At 39.3% G+C, this 17,009-nt stretch overlaps 2 protein-coding genes across 2 annotated transcripts in view; one reads left to right on the top strand and one right to left on the bottom strand.

Moving 5' to 3' along the window:
• The window catches only part of LOC139135501 (NACHT, LRR and PYD domains-containing protein 3-like), a 55,365-nt gene extending 52,094 nt beyond the window's left edge, over window positions 1-3,271 (top strand). The window contains exon 4 of the mRNA XM_070702905.1: window positions 196-3,271. Within this exon, the coding sequence (XP_070559006.1) occupies window positions 196-421 (226 nt within the window). The 3' untranslated portion in view covers window positions 422-3,271. The remainder of the gene's footprint in view (window positions 1-195) is intronic.
• Window positions 3,272-9,793: 6,522 nt separating this feature from the next.
• On the bottom strand, window positions 9,794-16,172 carry LOC139135498 (uncharacterized). Its single transcript, XM_070702900.1, has 4 exons — window positions 16,102-16,172; window positions 14,954-15,089; window positions 13,643-13,844; window positions 9,794-13,273 (listed from the first exon to the last, which is right to left on the bottom strand). Exons 2-4 carry the CDS (start codon window positions 15,066-15,068, stop codon window positions 11,041-11,043), a joined length of 2,550 nt encoding a protein of 849 aa, XP_070559001.1. The 5' UTR covers window positions 15,069-15,089; window positions 16,102-16,172; the 3' UTR covers window positions 9,794-11,040.
• Between the last annotated feature and the right edge of the window lie 837 nt (window positions 16,173-17,009).

Raw genomic sequence — 17,009 nt, 5'->3', positions numbered from 1 at the left:
TCTTGTACATGAAATCACAATAACAACAATATTGAGACAATACATGCAAACAAAAATAAAGACAAGCGTAAAAGATGTAAACATCCTTTGGTTTCACTAACTAGGACAGGCTTCTGTCCACTTTACACATGCATGCTGCACTCTCAGAAATTAATAGCATGTGCAGGTGACTTATTAAATACATTTTCCTAACAGCGTCGGAAGATCTCTACGCTCTGATATAGATGTCCAACAGATCTTCTCTCCTTTGGAGTTCGACGGCAGCATTATCCCGAAGCGTATCCTGATGGAAGGGGAAGCTGGAATTGGGAAGACAACTCTCTGCAGAAAACTGGCATATGATTGGAGAAATGGAGAGGACTACATAAAGGGTTTTAAAGTAGTTTTCGTAATTGATATTAGAAAATTTAAGGGAGCTTAAAATGGCACTTAGGGAACAGGGTTTGGTATCCAAAGACATGGGTCTTGATGTCTTGTGGGAATACATCGGTAGATGTGCCGATGAATTCCTGTGGGTGATAGATGGATTAGATGAATCGTACCCGGATGTAAAGAATGAAATATGTCGACTAATCAAAAGTGAAATCTTCCGCGATTCCACAGTCCTAGCGACTTCTCGTATGTATGATCATTCGTTTTGGGGTACAAGTGAAGACACATTCCACAGTCAGGGAAATCAGAAATACGGGCTTTCTGCCAAAGACTAGCGATGAGTTCATGGAGAAATACTTCCTTTCAAAACCATCCACTTTCGATTCATCTGACCTGCTTGCGTTTGTGCGGAAGGATAGGGGAAAGCTTCGAAACTTGACGAGAAACCCGCTCATTTGCATGTATCTATGTTTCCTTTGGGAAGATAAGCTGTCAAGGGACGCGTTGATGATGAGTCAATATTTAGATTTTTGTCAGGTGTCAATTAAAATGAGAGAATGCGTTTCGAGACGTTTCTATGAGACTAGCGTTAAAGGGAAAGTACCGGAAAGTGTATTCGATGATAGAGTCCAAAAAGCTCGACTGCTGGCATTTGATGGGCTTATGGCGGGAAGACAGCAGTATACTGCCGATGACATAAATCGAGTATTTTCTGTCAGTTTGGCAGAAGATGACATATTTTATCAGATGGGGCTTCTCAGTAAGGAGCTGGGTAAGATCGATAGTGAAACCACAACCGTATTTGAGTTCCCTCACAAAACCATTCAAGACGAGCTGGCCGGAGAATACATAAACTTGTTGACTGAAACAGAACGGCAACGTGTGTATGGCCAGATTATCAGTGTTCCCGCGCGACATCAAATGCTAGTTTTCATGTCAGCCCTTTCCCGCTGCGACCAAACGTCAAAGTTGATGCCGATGTTTAGTCACTTCTGCAATTATTTGACAACATATCCCAAGTATGACTCTCTTCTGAGTAATCCGTTTGACGACCCGACTGTGTGTTTGCCCCTCGAGTGTCTCTCGGTGTCTGGTTGCGCGCACGATTTCGCCAGTAGGTTGTCTGTCGCATATCAAGGGCGCGGTATTAATGAAATTTGGTTTCATGAGAAAAGAATGTTAGGGTCATACGAGGATAATGTGAAAGGTTTTAGTTGTTTGGTCGAGCAAACTGATTATAGGGAATTTATAACTGATGTGTCGGTCTACGAATGGAACACATCAGAAGTACCGGCCAATGTTTTGGACATAATCAACAGATTAGTTTCTTTAGAGCGCGTCACTTTCCTGGATGCACCGTATAAGTCTATTTCTGATATTCTAGAAGCAAATTTATCGACCATTGACGTCATTAATCAGGTTCGTGTGTTGAATGCCGGGGTAAAGGAGAATAATTTGGAACACTTTTGGAAAATCGTAACGTCTCTTCGGATAGCAGAGATCGTTCACTGGGAGATGTCTCATGTGAACAAAGTCAAATCCAAAGTTTGGCTTCGATTTACGAAAGCAGGAGAGGGTGCAGTCGGGCCTGAACACCAAACAAAGGTCTCATCGGGGCGAAGTGTCAAAACCAAGCCTTCCAAGAGTAGGTATGCGTACGAGACCACTGGAAATGCAAAAGATGCGTGTTTTGATCTGCTTGGTGTTGAAAACCATTGTTTGAACGAATTGTGTGAAACTCTTGAGGGCGCTAATTTGCGAGGTCGTGATGCAAGAATTCAGTTTGACGATCCGTCGGCAATAAATAATCTGATGGGAGTTTTGAGAATGTTTCAAAATTTGATGTCCTTTGTTCAGTTGGGATTGCCGAGAACTTTGACAAACGATGCATTTAAGCAAGCACGATCGGAAATTTTAAGTGTACTGGAAAGTGAAATAATAAAAACGCCTATTGGCCACAGGTATCTAAACCCACTTGAGTATCCTAATGACTATATTGAAGACGTGATACTTGTTGAGCACCGAGGCAGATGCCAGTGGACGATTGGGAAGCGTACAGTTGCGGGACGAGGCTGGATTGTTTGTGACCTTTGTCGCATAAAAGAAAAGTGAAACAAGACCAATTCTAATCAAAGTGATTTTGTCAGAGTACTCTGTCTAAAATAGGCGATGAATAATACACAGCATACTTCAAAAGCCAGGAATGCATAAAATGCAATGTAAGAAAGACTAAACTAGTGCTGTGGTACGTTCGACAGAAAAGCATTGAGATTTTTGCAAAAGCAAATTGCACAAGCTATGTTGATTTGCAATTATAAAATCACCACACAAATACAATTTACAACAGTGCAATTGTTAAAAAAAAACCCTTTTATTCAAACGAGTCGTCGCAGTTTCATACATTTTAAATAATACATTGTAATTTGCGAGAATACACTTTCTTGTGGAGTAAGAAGTTGTAAATTCCACATATCACTTTTTACAGTGTCATCCGTTCAACGTATTGTATAACATTATCCAAAAGTTAACACTCAAGTGGAAAGTCGAAGATTCCTGTAGACGTTTCACATTGTCGAACGATAAACTGTTTGCAGCGAATATACCGTGCTTCTTTATCTTTCAACAAACAAAATCGACAAAAACAGTATACCTCTTGCACAAAAATATATCATTAGTCAAATATAACCATGGTATTTTGATCAATTTTCTGCACTAGGATCTGTAATGTTTGTGAACTTTAACCAAATCATGTGTGGGTATAACGACATGGTGATTTTTGTTTCTTTTTATTATCAATATTTCCCTTTTGGTTAATAAATTTCATATTTTTTTTAAGTTACTAACACTGAATGTTTAAAGGTTCGCAACTTGAAGACCCCAATAAAGCTATTTGAACAGTAAAGCATCAGTCTGTTTTGAACATGTAGTACTGAATGCAGTTCTCACGAAATGAAGTACCCTGGATTATGTTACATCAACATTTATATAGTTGTCAATCAGCTCATACTACAAGTAGAGATTGTCGATAGATACGACAGCGCTTTTAGGCTGCGTTCACAAATACTGGTGAGGGGGACTGTAGGAATTAAGGGATTTAAAATTCTAGGGGTGGTAGAGGGAGGGGGACTCGAAAGTTTTGCTTAGTATAACGGAAGGGGGGCTAATAATATTTTGATTCCCTATTAGCTTCTACATTTTCAGATAGCATAGTTTGGTAGGTAACTCATATACTCGTATACAGCTGCACTGTATTTAGTTTGTCAACAAAGCCTGTATATGTAAACACTATTGGTGATAACTGAATAGAGTCCAGGCTGAAAATCATTTGTCAATGATACAAATGCACAGTACACATACACATACACAGACACAGGCTGTATTGGCAAGCTAAAATACTGGACAGTTCAACATGCCGTAGGGAGTAGAACAAGAACGCAGTCGTATAAACTGAATAAAAATATTGTCACACAGTTATCAAAGTTAACACAGCTACTGCCCTGCTACTGCCTACGGACAGTGTCACTGTCACTGCAGACTGATACTGAGAGATAGCTCAGACTCTGATGCAGTTGAGGAAGAGTTTTGGGTCATATGACGCCCATGACAGTGAAACATACTTGTATAAAAGATCAGGTCGGAGAGCAACACATGGAAGACAAGGAGACTTGACAGTTATCAATACACAATGACCAAAAAGAACAATAGGTGTATGACTGTCACAAAATAGTGTTAACTATGATACACAAAAAGAGTGCATCTCCTTGAATGTAATGGTACAGTTTACTTCCATTCCTATATGACTACCTTTATTTGTCATTTTACATTGAATACATTGTCCATAGAGTGCAACAAAGATATGAATGATCAGTAGATATGTTAAACTTGATTTTTTTTCAACATTGCATCGTGAATCATCATCATTTTTTGTACTTTTTTAATCATGTTGAAATACTTTAAACTTATTCACACAGCCTAAGTATTGAAGGGAGGGTGTCGTCGGAACTGCGCGTGTGCGACATTCCTGTTTACAAACAATGTATTCCATGCATGATATCTAGATGTATCACGTCGCCATAGCTGCAACATTTGAATTTTGCGATATCCATCGTCAACAAACATGTGTTAACTTTCATCAATCGCCAACGTACCCTAGATAAAGAATTTACATCGGTCTTAGGGGTCACTGGCAACCTTTGAGCAGAGTTCCGACGACAATCTCCCTTTATAGCAGTCTTATGGTATATTGACATTTCAATATATATGAAATGCAACTGGTAAAGGTGTACTTAACACATAATAGATTGTGTTGATAGGCTGAATACTGACTATTTCAACATAATATGATGTAAAACAAGAGATTAGAGTTAATGCACAATAAAGAAATACAGAAACAATCAAACCTTTATGTTTTGGAATATTGTTTGCTTAAGGAGAATGATAAAAATTTGTAGCCATTGTTATACTTTTGCATTAGGGATTTTTGAATTCTTGAATATTAGAATAATCAAATAATAAAGAAAAAAGATTGGGTCACCATGCTTGATTTTCCAACAAACGTCCGGTGAGAAGTCACCGTTTTTCAGAAAATCACTTGTCAATATATAAAACCATTCATTTCAAGTTCATGCAGTGAATGAAATGTTCACATTCTCATCGTACAATAACACAAAAGTAAAACTTTAGACAGTGGAGATTCTTATTCAAATGAAAAAATGTGTGAATAAATGTAATGTTTATTTTTCACCAATATTACAACCAAAATTTCAGAGATTGAAATTTTTATTTGATGGAATGGTTCAACCTGCCAGTACTGTCAATTTTGTAAAATTTGATAAGTAGCATCTAGGTCATATATGCCTTTTACTTTTAAAATCATTTTTTCCAGAATGTCACCGTGCTCAGTTTTTCACTATTTGGCAAAGTGTAGCCATGAATTCACAATTCGCATACTCTTTCATGATCAGTCTACGCGCGTACTCTTCCTATCCTTACTAGATATAATAGGGGGAGTACGCGCGTCAGAGAGTCCTGTCACCTTGATGCAAAATGTGTCATGTGGTTGGTGGGTACGACACACCCATATTTGGTTATATATTACGATGTCAAAGGTCAGAGCGGAAAGTCCAAGCAGTGTGCTCGTCTCAGCATGCTGTCTATTGACCCAAATATGAAAAAAGACGTTTTTATTTGTGCCATTTCGATGCAAGTGAGTACAAGTATAGTGATCTGTTCGATTCTTGATCGTAGGCTTGTAACGCACGCAAGGATACGATTTATCATATATCTGTGTACGATGAGAATGTGAACATTTCATTCACTGCATGAATTTGAGCGGGTTCAATTGACCCGGCCAGATTTGGATAAACTCACGTCCGCTTAGACTGATAAATCCAAAATGTTCACTAATGCATTGATAAAAATGAAGATCTTGCCTGAGGAATGTGAATCTACAAACTGCTGACAACATTTCTATAACCACTACAGAAGACTCATGTTTGCGACAAAAAAGGTAGTGTCGAACATCGGCGCGCCAAATGTTTCAAAAATATTTATCGTTATAGAGTAAAAATAAACTGTCAAATTTTCTTTCTAAAAACAAGTCTTAAACGTGTATGAATAATAAAGAAAAAGTTCTTTCGTCCATATCATTGCATTTTATTAATGTACCTTTTCATAAAAATAACATTCATTTGAAAATACGTGTCATTAAATATTTGAATGTGCCTGAACAGATAAAGATGACGTGCAACCGTCTTTCTTGATTGAAATAAAAATTCGATGGAATTACGGAAGAAAATAAACGAGTAAAGTATTATTGCAAAAAAGGGCAGAATGTTGTGTAATGCTTAATTGTAAAATATCTTTAAACCGTAATGAGAAGATAAACTTTTCAAAAATTTGGAAATACCACACTCCCATACTTATTGACGTACACATACACGTGTATTTGATATAAAGGTGCAATGAATGCTGATTATAAAGGAAAAAAGAAAAAAATCAAGCACACACAAAAATATCGAAATGATTAAAAACAAAACCACAAATAGTACTTGCACTACTACAATAAACAAAACGAACCACCATCAGGTCTGACTAAAAAAAGAAAGAGAATCACAATTGAAAAGTCGACCGAGATCGCGCCGGCGTTGAGGCTGTAAAGAAACCAAAACGAGGTCAGCTTGGAAAAAAAACCAAAGCGAGGTTACAAAAAAAAAAAAAGAGGTTACCAAAAAAAAAAAAAAAAAAAAAAAAAACTCAGTAGAAAAAAAGAGGCCCGTTCGAGAAAAGAAAACAGAGTGGGACACCCCGCAGAAAAAGCCCAACATGAAAATTGAATAATTGTCAACGTCTTGATTGTTACAGTTTAATGCCAGAGGGTTTGGGATCATCACACTCGGATGTTGGACATGATATTTGGGGTATTTCAGCGATAACTCTCAGCTTCTAGTCTTCAATATCATCTCATGGACGTCCAAGTTACCGACACGTCCCATTCTATATTAAACAGTTACCAGTTCTGGTTAAAAGTGGACAAACACTCGTGGTGGTTCGTCGGCTGCCAGCGGTCCCTCGCTCCAATGAACACTCGAGGTGGTAAGCCAGCGGCCGGCGGTCCTGTCGCTAGTACAGTAGGCCTACACGCCGGCAACCAGCGATCCCCTCGCTGTAAAGTGTAGGCCGCCTCTCCCAAACCATAGACAGTCTGTGCCAAAACCCCAACAAAACGATGGCTTGCCGCTAGCCCACGGTTACGTGTGGTTCGATACACAGCGGCCGCCGTGTGGGTATGCATAGTAAAATTGCATACCACGCAGCACGCTGCAGCCTAGTTCTGCATGGCAGGGCTGTGTGTTACCGGCGTGACACGGCCTCCCGTATAACGCCGGTAACACGTACACAGCCCTGTCATGCAAAGCTAGCAGCGGCCGCTATGTATCGAACCACACACGTATCCCGTGGGTTTAGCCTCTAAACGGAGTGTGGCAAAGGCAAAAATACTCGGGCTGAAACACTCCGTTTAAATTCGAGGCAACGTTTTCACTAGTACCTGTAGAACGCGAACGCGCCCGACTTGACAAACACTGATCAAGCAGCCGCTATTTCTCTGTATACTGTAGCTCAACACAACCAGCAAAGGGAGTGGTAGGGCTACGGAACCGAGCAGCAAGGCCGGGCTGTGAGTTACCGGATACGGCCAGGCCGTATAACACCGGCGTTATACGGCCAGGCCGTATAACGCCGGTAACTCACAGCCCTGCCCTGCCACCAAGAGCTATGTATAGGCTACTGCACAAATATCGTAGCTCCATATATTGGACTGTGTGGATATAAAGATTTCTGCAATGGGATCGACATGTCGTGTATGTGCCTGTCTAGCCCTGCGAGTATAGTGAGAGTGTCTGGCGTTGCAAAGGCCGGACACTCTCGGCATACTCGTAGTCGTAAGGTAAGGCTTGTACAGTTGCGTCGCTTGTCTTGTCGAACACGGAAAGCGATGGACGTTCTCTCAACACGCGGCAGATTTCTTCAAAACTATTCATTTTATCATGATTTGGGTGATCTTTGAGGATAGACGAGGAATTAGCAAACAACGAGGTGTTTTATTATCATGGTATTTGAACCCGATGTATCGAACCATACGTATAAAACTATGTAGAAATCATGTAGGCCAAACGGCGATGACAGTGCGGCTCGGTGGAAGGCCTGCAGTGGGCTCCCTGCCATACCGCGCCTAAGGCATCGATATGTTCGCAGTGTTGCTATGAAGGGTCATGGGTTGTACGTCTCGCTCGTGATCTGACCTGTGGACTGCCTGAAATTGGCTCAGTTAACTTGACTCTCTGGAACTATTCACTGTTAACTTGGACGTTCTTTAGGTGATATTGCCCACTTCATTTCATCAAGTATGGTTTCAAGTAGAGCAGGGCCCAGCCAAACAGAGCTAGGTTTCAAGATGTCACGTTATCACTGAAATGCTCGATTAATATTTCGTCAAACATTGGAGTATGTGGTGATCGGATTCCCAGCTGTTGGGGATTCATCGATCGAAGGAAACGTGAACCATGAGTTTTTTGAATAAAATAATTGTAATTTCGGGCTTGTTTTTTTTCTGTGGCGAGTGCTTGTTTTTTTTTTTTTTTTTTTTTTTCTTTTTCTTTTTTTTTTTGCTGTGGCGAGTCCTCATTTATTTTTTTCTTTCCACAGGCCTACGCGTTTTTTTTGTATCTCTGTTCATGGCATTTTTTTATTTTTTTCGTTTTTATTTTATTTTATTTTATTTTTTTGTAGATGAGATCCACTTTTGTCTAGAGCCATCACTGCCGAATTTTTTCTCTGATTTTCTCTCTTTACTGTCAAAGCGGCTGGTGATTCATATTATATTTTTGATTATCTATAATACGTTTATTATGAGACGTAGTGCTTTTTAATTTTCTGAAGTACATAAATAATTTTATGTGTGCATGGCTTTTTTTGTCTGATTCTTTTACAATTATTTTCTGTATGTGGTTCACGTTTTTATTTTTGTACTATTTTTTCCGAGTGGTAGTAGTGATTTTTAGTGATTTTCTTGTGAATTTTTTGGACGTATCACTGTATAACATATTTTTCTTTTTCTTTTTGTAAATCAGCACTCATTGCACCTTTTTCGCGAACTATTATGTCGATAAGTATAGATGTATGACTTTTTCAAATCGTTGAAATTGTTTATTTCCTAATTACGCTTAAAAAGATTTTTTCTCAGTTAAAATGAAGTATTAAATGGCATTTCTGTCTTTTATTTTTTAATTAAACTTTTCTTACTTATTTCCTTCCTAATGAGACCGAATTTTTATTTCAATTGAGAAAACAGTTTATTTTTGCACTGAATCGATAAATATTTTTGAAACATTTGGCGCGCCGTAGTCGAACATCTGCGAGCAAAACTGCGTAGCACGTTCATTTATTTATTTATTTATTTGCGCGTACATCCCTAATAAATATGAAGCTATATGATTGTTTGGGGAGACTTGAAAATTTTGATCATATAGAGGGGGAATATGAATTTGTGTGGGTATTGAGGAGATCTGAAAAAATAAGATTTCTCCAGCCCCACCCCCTCCCCTCACCATTATTTGTGAACGCAGTCTTATCGAGCAACGGAAAGTCAATTTTGCAAACTTTGAACGAGGCCACAGATACCAGTATCGCTCTCACTATACACACAGTCCTGGAGTTTTTATATAAAAATACACTGTTTGCTGTATCAGACATATACATTCAGTTCATTGTGGTTTATACAACTTCGGGAGTTTTAAGCACATTTGTTTCCATATTTAGGTAACCTTTAACCTTTGCATTTACTTTGACCTCATCATCTTTTGTTCTGAACAGGTATTTCGGGAACAGGTTCCTCAATGCTGTAGTATCTGTTTGTTCTTAGCTTCTGCATTTCTCTTTCACAAGATACCTAAGGCTTCCAAGTTTACTAACACTTGCTCTAAATTACACCAATTTGGCAATGTAAGCTGCGGAAGGGTTGACATGTCCACCCCATGAGGACCTATGAAACAAAAACTGCCATTTCAATGATGCCTCTATCAGAACTTCTGTATTTTTATTACATAAATGCCGCCTAAAACAATAACGTTTTATTACAGTGAAGTTTCAGTGAATATAGAACGGTCAGTTTATCATACAACACGTTTGTTTTTTCAACATGAGTTGTCATGTTACATGACAACTCATGTTGAATTTAGGGGGACATGTAGCTTAACGTCCAGATTTTACATTACCCTGTATATTGGAGGCAACGTTCTCGAGTGTACCTCAAGCGATAATTTGTAAATTCAAATTTAGCAATACGTTACTTTGACAAATATAACTTCAAGGTGTATCCACCGCCTACAAACTGACAGTTTTGCGTTTTGCGTCACATTTGGCTGAAGGAAACACTATACTGTTCTCTTTCACAATCATGAATAAAAATCAGGGGGTTCACTGTTCAAATTCTAGAATATGAGAAAGGTATTGCCTCAAATCCATACCGATATTGGCAATTCACAATGGCCACTAATCCTGTATTATCTGAAGAGGAAATATGCGCACAAAATGTTATCTCATATTTTGAACCAAATCCTTGAAGCTTAAAGGTATACTGTCACCTGTTCCAATTTTGCCACAGTTACCATGGAAAGAGAAAATCTAACCAATCACAGATTTTAAGCGGGTGGCCGCTTTTTAAAAACAGCCCCCTCACATGGGCATTTTGAATGCCCAGGAACGCCCCTTTGACCATATATGGGCATATTTAGATTACAGGTGACTGTATACCTTTAACTTTAACAAGGCATCTTAGGGAAAACTGCAACGTTCTTGTATGCTCCTTATGATTTTTTTTTCATGTAGGCCTAGAATAAATGTAGACTAATGAATATGATTTTACGTAAAATGTGCATCTGCTCATAATTGTAAAGAAAACCCCAACCACTCTGATTTCAGGCAGTTCTTGTGCTATGCCATTAAACTCCTAAGTTCCTTCATGTCTATAACAGCGAGAACAAATGGCAGTTACCTGACAAATACAAGATTTATCTTGACAGATAAGTAGCCTCAAACCCATTGTAAAAGATGGATTTTCTTGCGAACGAATTACAAGCACTCGTCAAACGACCAAAAAGTCCCTGTAAATCAAACAAACAGTGGCTGACTGCGTCGAACACCGATGAACCATTTACATCTCGGTTGAGAGCGCGAGGTGACAAGAGTGACGTCATCTATGAAGTCGTTCTTTTCAGACTCGGCGTATTCCAAATCTGACCTAACGACATTACCTTGGAGGACAACCAGCACCAGTGCCTTCTCCAAGACATTCGAGACACCGACCTCAACACGTGACATGGTACAGTGAAAAAGGTTTAAAATATCGACAGCAGTCAAGATTGAATCAGGGTTTGAAAACGACAATGTTGCGCGTTCACCTTTCAGTTTTTCAACATCAAACTTTGAACACAGCATATTGAGAGGCTTAGCCTGGACTTCGACCACTTCAAAACGTATTTCTACGGATTTGCTACCAGAAACGTTCTCTTTAAGGGACCGCGCCAGGGAATCCGTTCCTTGGGGTGTGTGCTTAGTTTCTTGGTGCTCAGAGTGTTTGTGTCTTATGAAGTGAAATTTAGATATGCAAGAGTCGCTTCCGAAGTTTGATATTTGAAACTGGTCGATGCCAGAGACTTGCACGTCCCTGACAACGTCATGAAAGGAATCTATTTCGTTCTCTTCGATTCCGGTGCGAAGGACAATGAACTGTTCAACCGGGTTCATTGATACAAAATCAGGTTTGATCATTTCAGAAATTGAAATGTACGGCACGTCTAAGAAAACCACTGTAATGACAGATTCCAGCCTTTGGACGATGTGAAGGGCCAAAGACGGAATGTTGGTCTTCCCCCACCCCGATACCACAAGATTTTTGACCGATTGTCGGTAGTTTGTGGTGTCCACTAAACATGACAGACCTCTGATATTGTCCTCGTAAGAAGTCAACAGTGTATCTTCACAGAACCAAAGTTCCTTGCCCCTTTTATGGTAAACATCGGCCACTTTAGCGGCCAGGGCATCAGAGCACCCGGACACTGATAAACACTCTAGGGGGAGACATAGAGCTGGCTCATTGAAAGGGTCGTAAGCCACAAGGCTGTAATATGGAAACTTGTCAATGGCATTGTTAAATTGCTGGAACATGGGACCCAAAGTATCTTCGTAATCCTTGTTACCTCTACACAGGGCTGACATGAACACAAGCATTTGATGGCGAGCGGGTACGCTGACAATTTCGTTATAAAAACTGTCCCTTTCTGCCTCAGTAAGTAAATTTATGTATTCGCCAGCTAGTTCGTCCTGTATGGCCTTGTGGGGAAATTCAAACAGCGTTACCTCTTTCTCGTCCGCCTCTCCCAGTTCCTGACTTAAAATTCCCATTTGGAAGAAAGTATCATCATCCTCAAAATCACTTGAAAACAGTTCATTTATATCATTTATGCTGTACTGTTGTTTTCCCTTCATTAAGGAGTCAAACGCCAGATGCCTGATTTTCTGCACTCTGTCCTCAAACGCGCTGAGAGATATATTTCCGCCCTTGTATGAATCATAAAATCTCCTCGATACACTCTTTCTCATTTTGATCAATACCTGACAAAAATCTATGTGCTCACTCTTCATGAGAATTTCCCTTGATAATTTGTCTTCCCACAGAAAACAAAGATACATGCAGATGAGCGGGTTTCTCGTCAGGTCTCGCAACCGGCCTTTGTCCTTCTGTACAAAGGTCAAGAGGTCAGATTCGTCAAAGGTTGACGGCTTGGACTTGAAATACATTTTCATGAAGTCGTCCGTTGCCTTTGGAACGAACCCAACATTGCAAATCTCTCTGTCAAAGAGATTCTCTATGTTTTCATTTTTGAAAAACGTTTCCCATTGACATATTCTGGATGTTGCCAACACTGTTGAATTTGGAAATGTGTGGCCGGCTACGAGTTTGACGATTTCATCCTTGACGTTGGGGTACAACTCATCGAGACCGTCAATCACCCAAAGAAATTCACTTTGATTCTTTTCAATGTAGTGCCACAATTCATCTAACTTTACAGCTCTAGACAACAGTCCCTGTTGTTGTAAGGCCATTTTCAGACTACCTTTAAATTTTCTGACGTTAACGATGAAAATTGCGCCAAAATGGCTGATGTACGCCTCTTCCATTTTCCAGTCGTACGCGAGTTTCCTGCAAAGTGTCGTCTTCCCGATACCAGGCTCTCCTTCCAGTAAAACTCGTTTCGGTATTTTGTCCCCGTCGATATCGAAAGGTGAAAATACCTGCTGGTGTCCAATGTCAATTCTTGAAGGTAGTGTCTTCTTATGATCACTAAGCAAACAGAAATACAGGGATATGAAAGTAATGATGTTGCAAAGAACAACCGCACGAGAGATCTGCTTTTCAACAAGATGTTTTCACACCATCATCATTTACCAAATTCTGAGTCCTCGTGAGATCTCAGAATAACTAATCGTATAAATATTATACCTCATGGTTCTATTATGGCAAGTACTTTTTGGTGACACTGTTTTCTTTCGTTAAATGTTGTCTTATATTTGTCAAGGAGCAGTATTTCTTAGATGTTGATATTCTAAGAATTATAAGATTCATGATTATGACTTTAAAAAAGTGAGGAGCTGAGGAAAGCTGATTTCAGCAGTTTAAGAAAAAAATGCCCTAAGAAAGTTAGATACTCACGCATTGGATTGCCCAGTACTGATGCCGATCAATTTCATACCGATGTTTCGCATTTCATATCTGGTCTTGCGATCGATCAATTGGAGAGATGAGAATGTCTTGCCAAGGTCAACAGTGATTCTTTTCAACCAGGGCATTGGTTGTAGGCGCTGCAGCTTGTTGTAGTGGAATTTCAACTCCTTTTGAAGTCGACGGATAAAATCTGTAACCGGCGGAACATGTAACAAATGCAATAAATCAATGATTAAATTGGCATTTTTTGCATTGTGGCACAGAATGTAATGAATCCAAATTCAGCAATTACACACAAATTGCATTCTTGTTGTATTTAGGCGCATGCTTTTGTCGAATGTGTATTTATTGTATTTATAGTTTTTCTTTCAAACTTTTCTTTGATACTACTACTATGAATTCCTACACTATGGGGCACTTACAGTCAAGGTAATATATAGTGACATGACTAATAGATCAATGAAATTCAAACTGCTCATATTAAACAAACGACAATCGACAGTGCCATGGTGTACAATCATTTACTTTAATCGGCTCTCTTCAAAACCTTATCTTTTTGTATATTCTTTACCAAAAGCATACCATCCAATCTTCGCAGAGATGTTTTATTCCCGTTACTAAGCTATTTGATTTTGTCGCTATTTCAATTTTTGGCGCCTGATTCGGTCGATTGTTCATACTTTATGAGGCGGTCATACTTGTCTTACAATTCAAAATTCATTTAGTTGTTAAATCTAAGTTGTACGTTAATCGATCGCTAAGGTTAGCAAACAATTTTGTAGTCACACTTTGGTGAGCATTCTTACATAATTGCTTTTAATTTCAAACCATCATATCTTCAACTAAACTATAGCCTGGTAACATATGGAACTAGTGGAGGCTCTATGAGCCACCTCATGCAACGACCTGAACCACGGCTTTTTATGTATGGTAAGGCAAAACAATTAGATTTGTTTCTGATCAGCTCGCGCGTCATTTCAGGAGCTAGCCGTCCTTTTCTCATAAAAATTCAGGGTGAGTCAGAATTTCGTTTGGTGACCGGCCTCAATTCAAAGTTTTTATGATGCATGTTCAAAAATGCTAAAAAGAAAACGGAAGTATTATGCAGCCAGATATAAAAGACAATAACTGTTGCATCAATATAGTGTGAAACCAGCATTCCTGCATTTTCCTACGATTACTATAGCTGAATGGTAGTGGTGACACAGAATCTAAGGTCAAAACCATCAAACCATCTATAGAAAATAAAATGTAAAAAGATACAGCTAATCAGGCTTTAAAACAACTCTAGTTGCTCACCGATGTCAGACGATTTTGGTCTTGATTTGACTGGAGATACATTTTCTGTTTCTTTGCTCGTCCCCCTTCCCTTTATTTCCACGTCGGAACTATCGTGGTCAGGTTTGGCAGCCATGTTTTAAGGGTAGTGTCAATCCTGGCATTTCAAAAGGCAAATAAGTATACAGGTAAGAATATCGACAGGTAAGACACGGTTGTTTTTGAAATAGTATATCTACAGTACTATAGTAATTACAAGCAACATGGTCATGGCTTCCATCAACGTTAATGAGAGAGAGAGAGAGAGAGAGAGAGAGAGAGAGAGAGAGAGAGAGAGAGAGAGAGAGAGAGAGAGAGAGAGAGAGAGAGAGAGAGAGAGAGAGAGAGAGACAGACAGACAGAGAGAGAGAGAGACGGACAGACGGACAGACGGATAGACAGACAGAGAGCAGTTCATCTAGTGCCGTCAGAACGACAGAGGCAGATAGAGTGACCGAAGCAAACAAACCATACTAATCGCTTGATATCGAGGTCAAATTAAAATAAAATACTTTCGTTTCCTGTAACATGTCAACAGAGTGTTGGTCTTTCCGTTTTTCACTTTTTATTTCCATTGCTCAATGTGACCAACAGACCAGAAAATGACAAACATTTATTACACAGATTATGGTTCAGAAATGTGAAGCTTTTGGGCATGGGTTTAAAAGCAAGGCATGAGCCTCGGGCATACTCGCTCGCACAGTTGTCAGTGTTGCATGTTTGTTTACGCTATATAAACGGCTGTAGGCCCACTTCGCCAGCAGAAGGTTTTCAGGCTTTTGTAACACTGTGATCAGTTAGCTTGCAGGTTACATGTACAGGCCAAACGCTATGCGTATTTCGCAATCGATCGATTCAGCACCATTAATATCTGATATACTGATATATACTTGAAGTTGGACAGATCCGTGGATGTCTCTTGCTACCCATTGCAAGATGGCGCGTTGAACTTTGACCGGTACATTAATAACAGGTGACACTGCACCGGAGATAGTGTCGATCGTTTCTTTCGGCGGAAAGCTGTGTAGACGTTATCTAAGCTACCGGAAAAGACATATCGAAAGTTTGAGTTAATAACAGACGAGTCGAAGGTGGGGCCGAAATGGGGATACTGACAGGTGTCAACGTACCTTGTCGACGATGAAGGTGAGAGCTGCCGGCAACAATAAACGTATAGTACATACACGATTTCCTTTTACGTCGATATCCAGTGGGGGCGCAATTCGTTGGCTCAGTTGATGTACATGACGGCGGTCCTGCATGCACAGCACTCTCGTCCCGGTTAATTTATCATGTGTAAACATGAACATAAATTTAATTGACGACTTTCTCCAAATAAATTTCCTGTGTATTATAGCCCATGTTATTCGGTAAAATTAATGCTGACGCAGCCCTGTGCATATGCATGGAACAGCACATTCTGTGATTCGTATTCAATCAGTATTAAGACTGGGTACGCCGAAAAGAACGGAAACCAAGCCTCAGAGAAAGTATCATACCTTTCCATAACATTTTGCAACACAATCATGGCTTTCTTTACCATTTCGACATTAAACCATACTTTCCTCTCAAATATTATTCAGAATCCTCTTTCACTTTCACTTTCATGTCCAAGTCACGTGGACAAGGTTGCATTCACAAATGCTAGGAGGGAGGGGGCGCTGGTGGAATCCAAGGAAGGGATTTTGAAATTGTAGGGGTAGTAGAGGGGGTTGAAAGGTTTTGTATTGCTTACAGGTGATCTGAAAACATTTTGGTTCCTTATTTTGTTTAAACTTTCATATTCCTCATTTTGGTTGGTGATTCAATAAAAAATTGAACAATACTGTATGTCATCCAATAGCTCTAATGTTAAAAATAATTAAATTATGGAATAGCATGTCATTACTTTTATTTAGAAAAGTAATCTGAAGTATATGAATGCCATTGAATTTTCACGAGAAAAACAAGTAGATCTTGTAACAGGGGACAGGAACTGTAAATATTGATATTTTTTTCAATATTTCTATTAAATATACTGAACTACAGTTTCATCTGT

Source organism: Ptychodera flava, chromosome 6 (genome assembly GCF_041260155.1).
Source record: "Ptychodera flava strain L36383 chromosome 6, AS_Pfla_20210202, whole genome shotgun sequence".
NCBI classification, from domain to species: Eukaryota; Metazoa; Hemichordata; class Enteropneusta; family Ptychoderidae; genus Ptychodera; species Ptychodera flava.
The sequence above is the reverse complement of the archived record's forward strand: the minus strand, read 5'-3'. Positions and strand labels throughout refer to the sequence as shown.

Excerpts from the sequence above, each read along its gene's own strand:
- LOC139135498 (XM_070702900.1), bottom strand. The coding sequence starts at position 15,068 with ATGGCTGCCAAACCTGACCACGATAGTTCCGACGTGGAAATAAAGGGA. Across the intron at positions 13,845-14,953 it reads ACCAAAATCGTCTGACATCG|ATTTTATCCGTCGACTTCAA; the intron begins GTGAGCAACTAG and ends CGCCGGTTACAG. Across the intron at positions 13,274-13,642 it reads AGTACTGGGCAATCCAATGC|TGATCATAAGAAGACACTAC; the intron begins GTGAGTATCTAA and ends CTGTTTGCTTAG.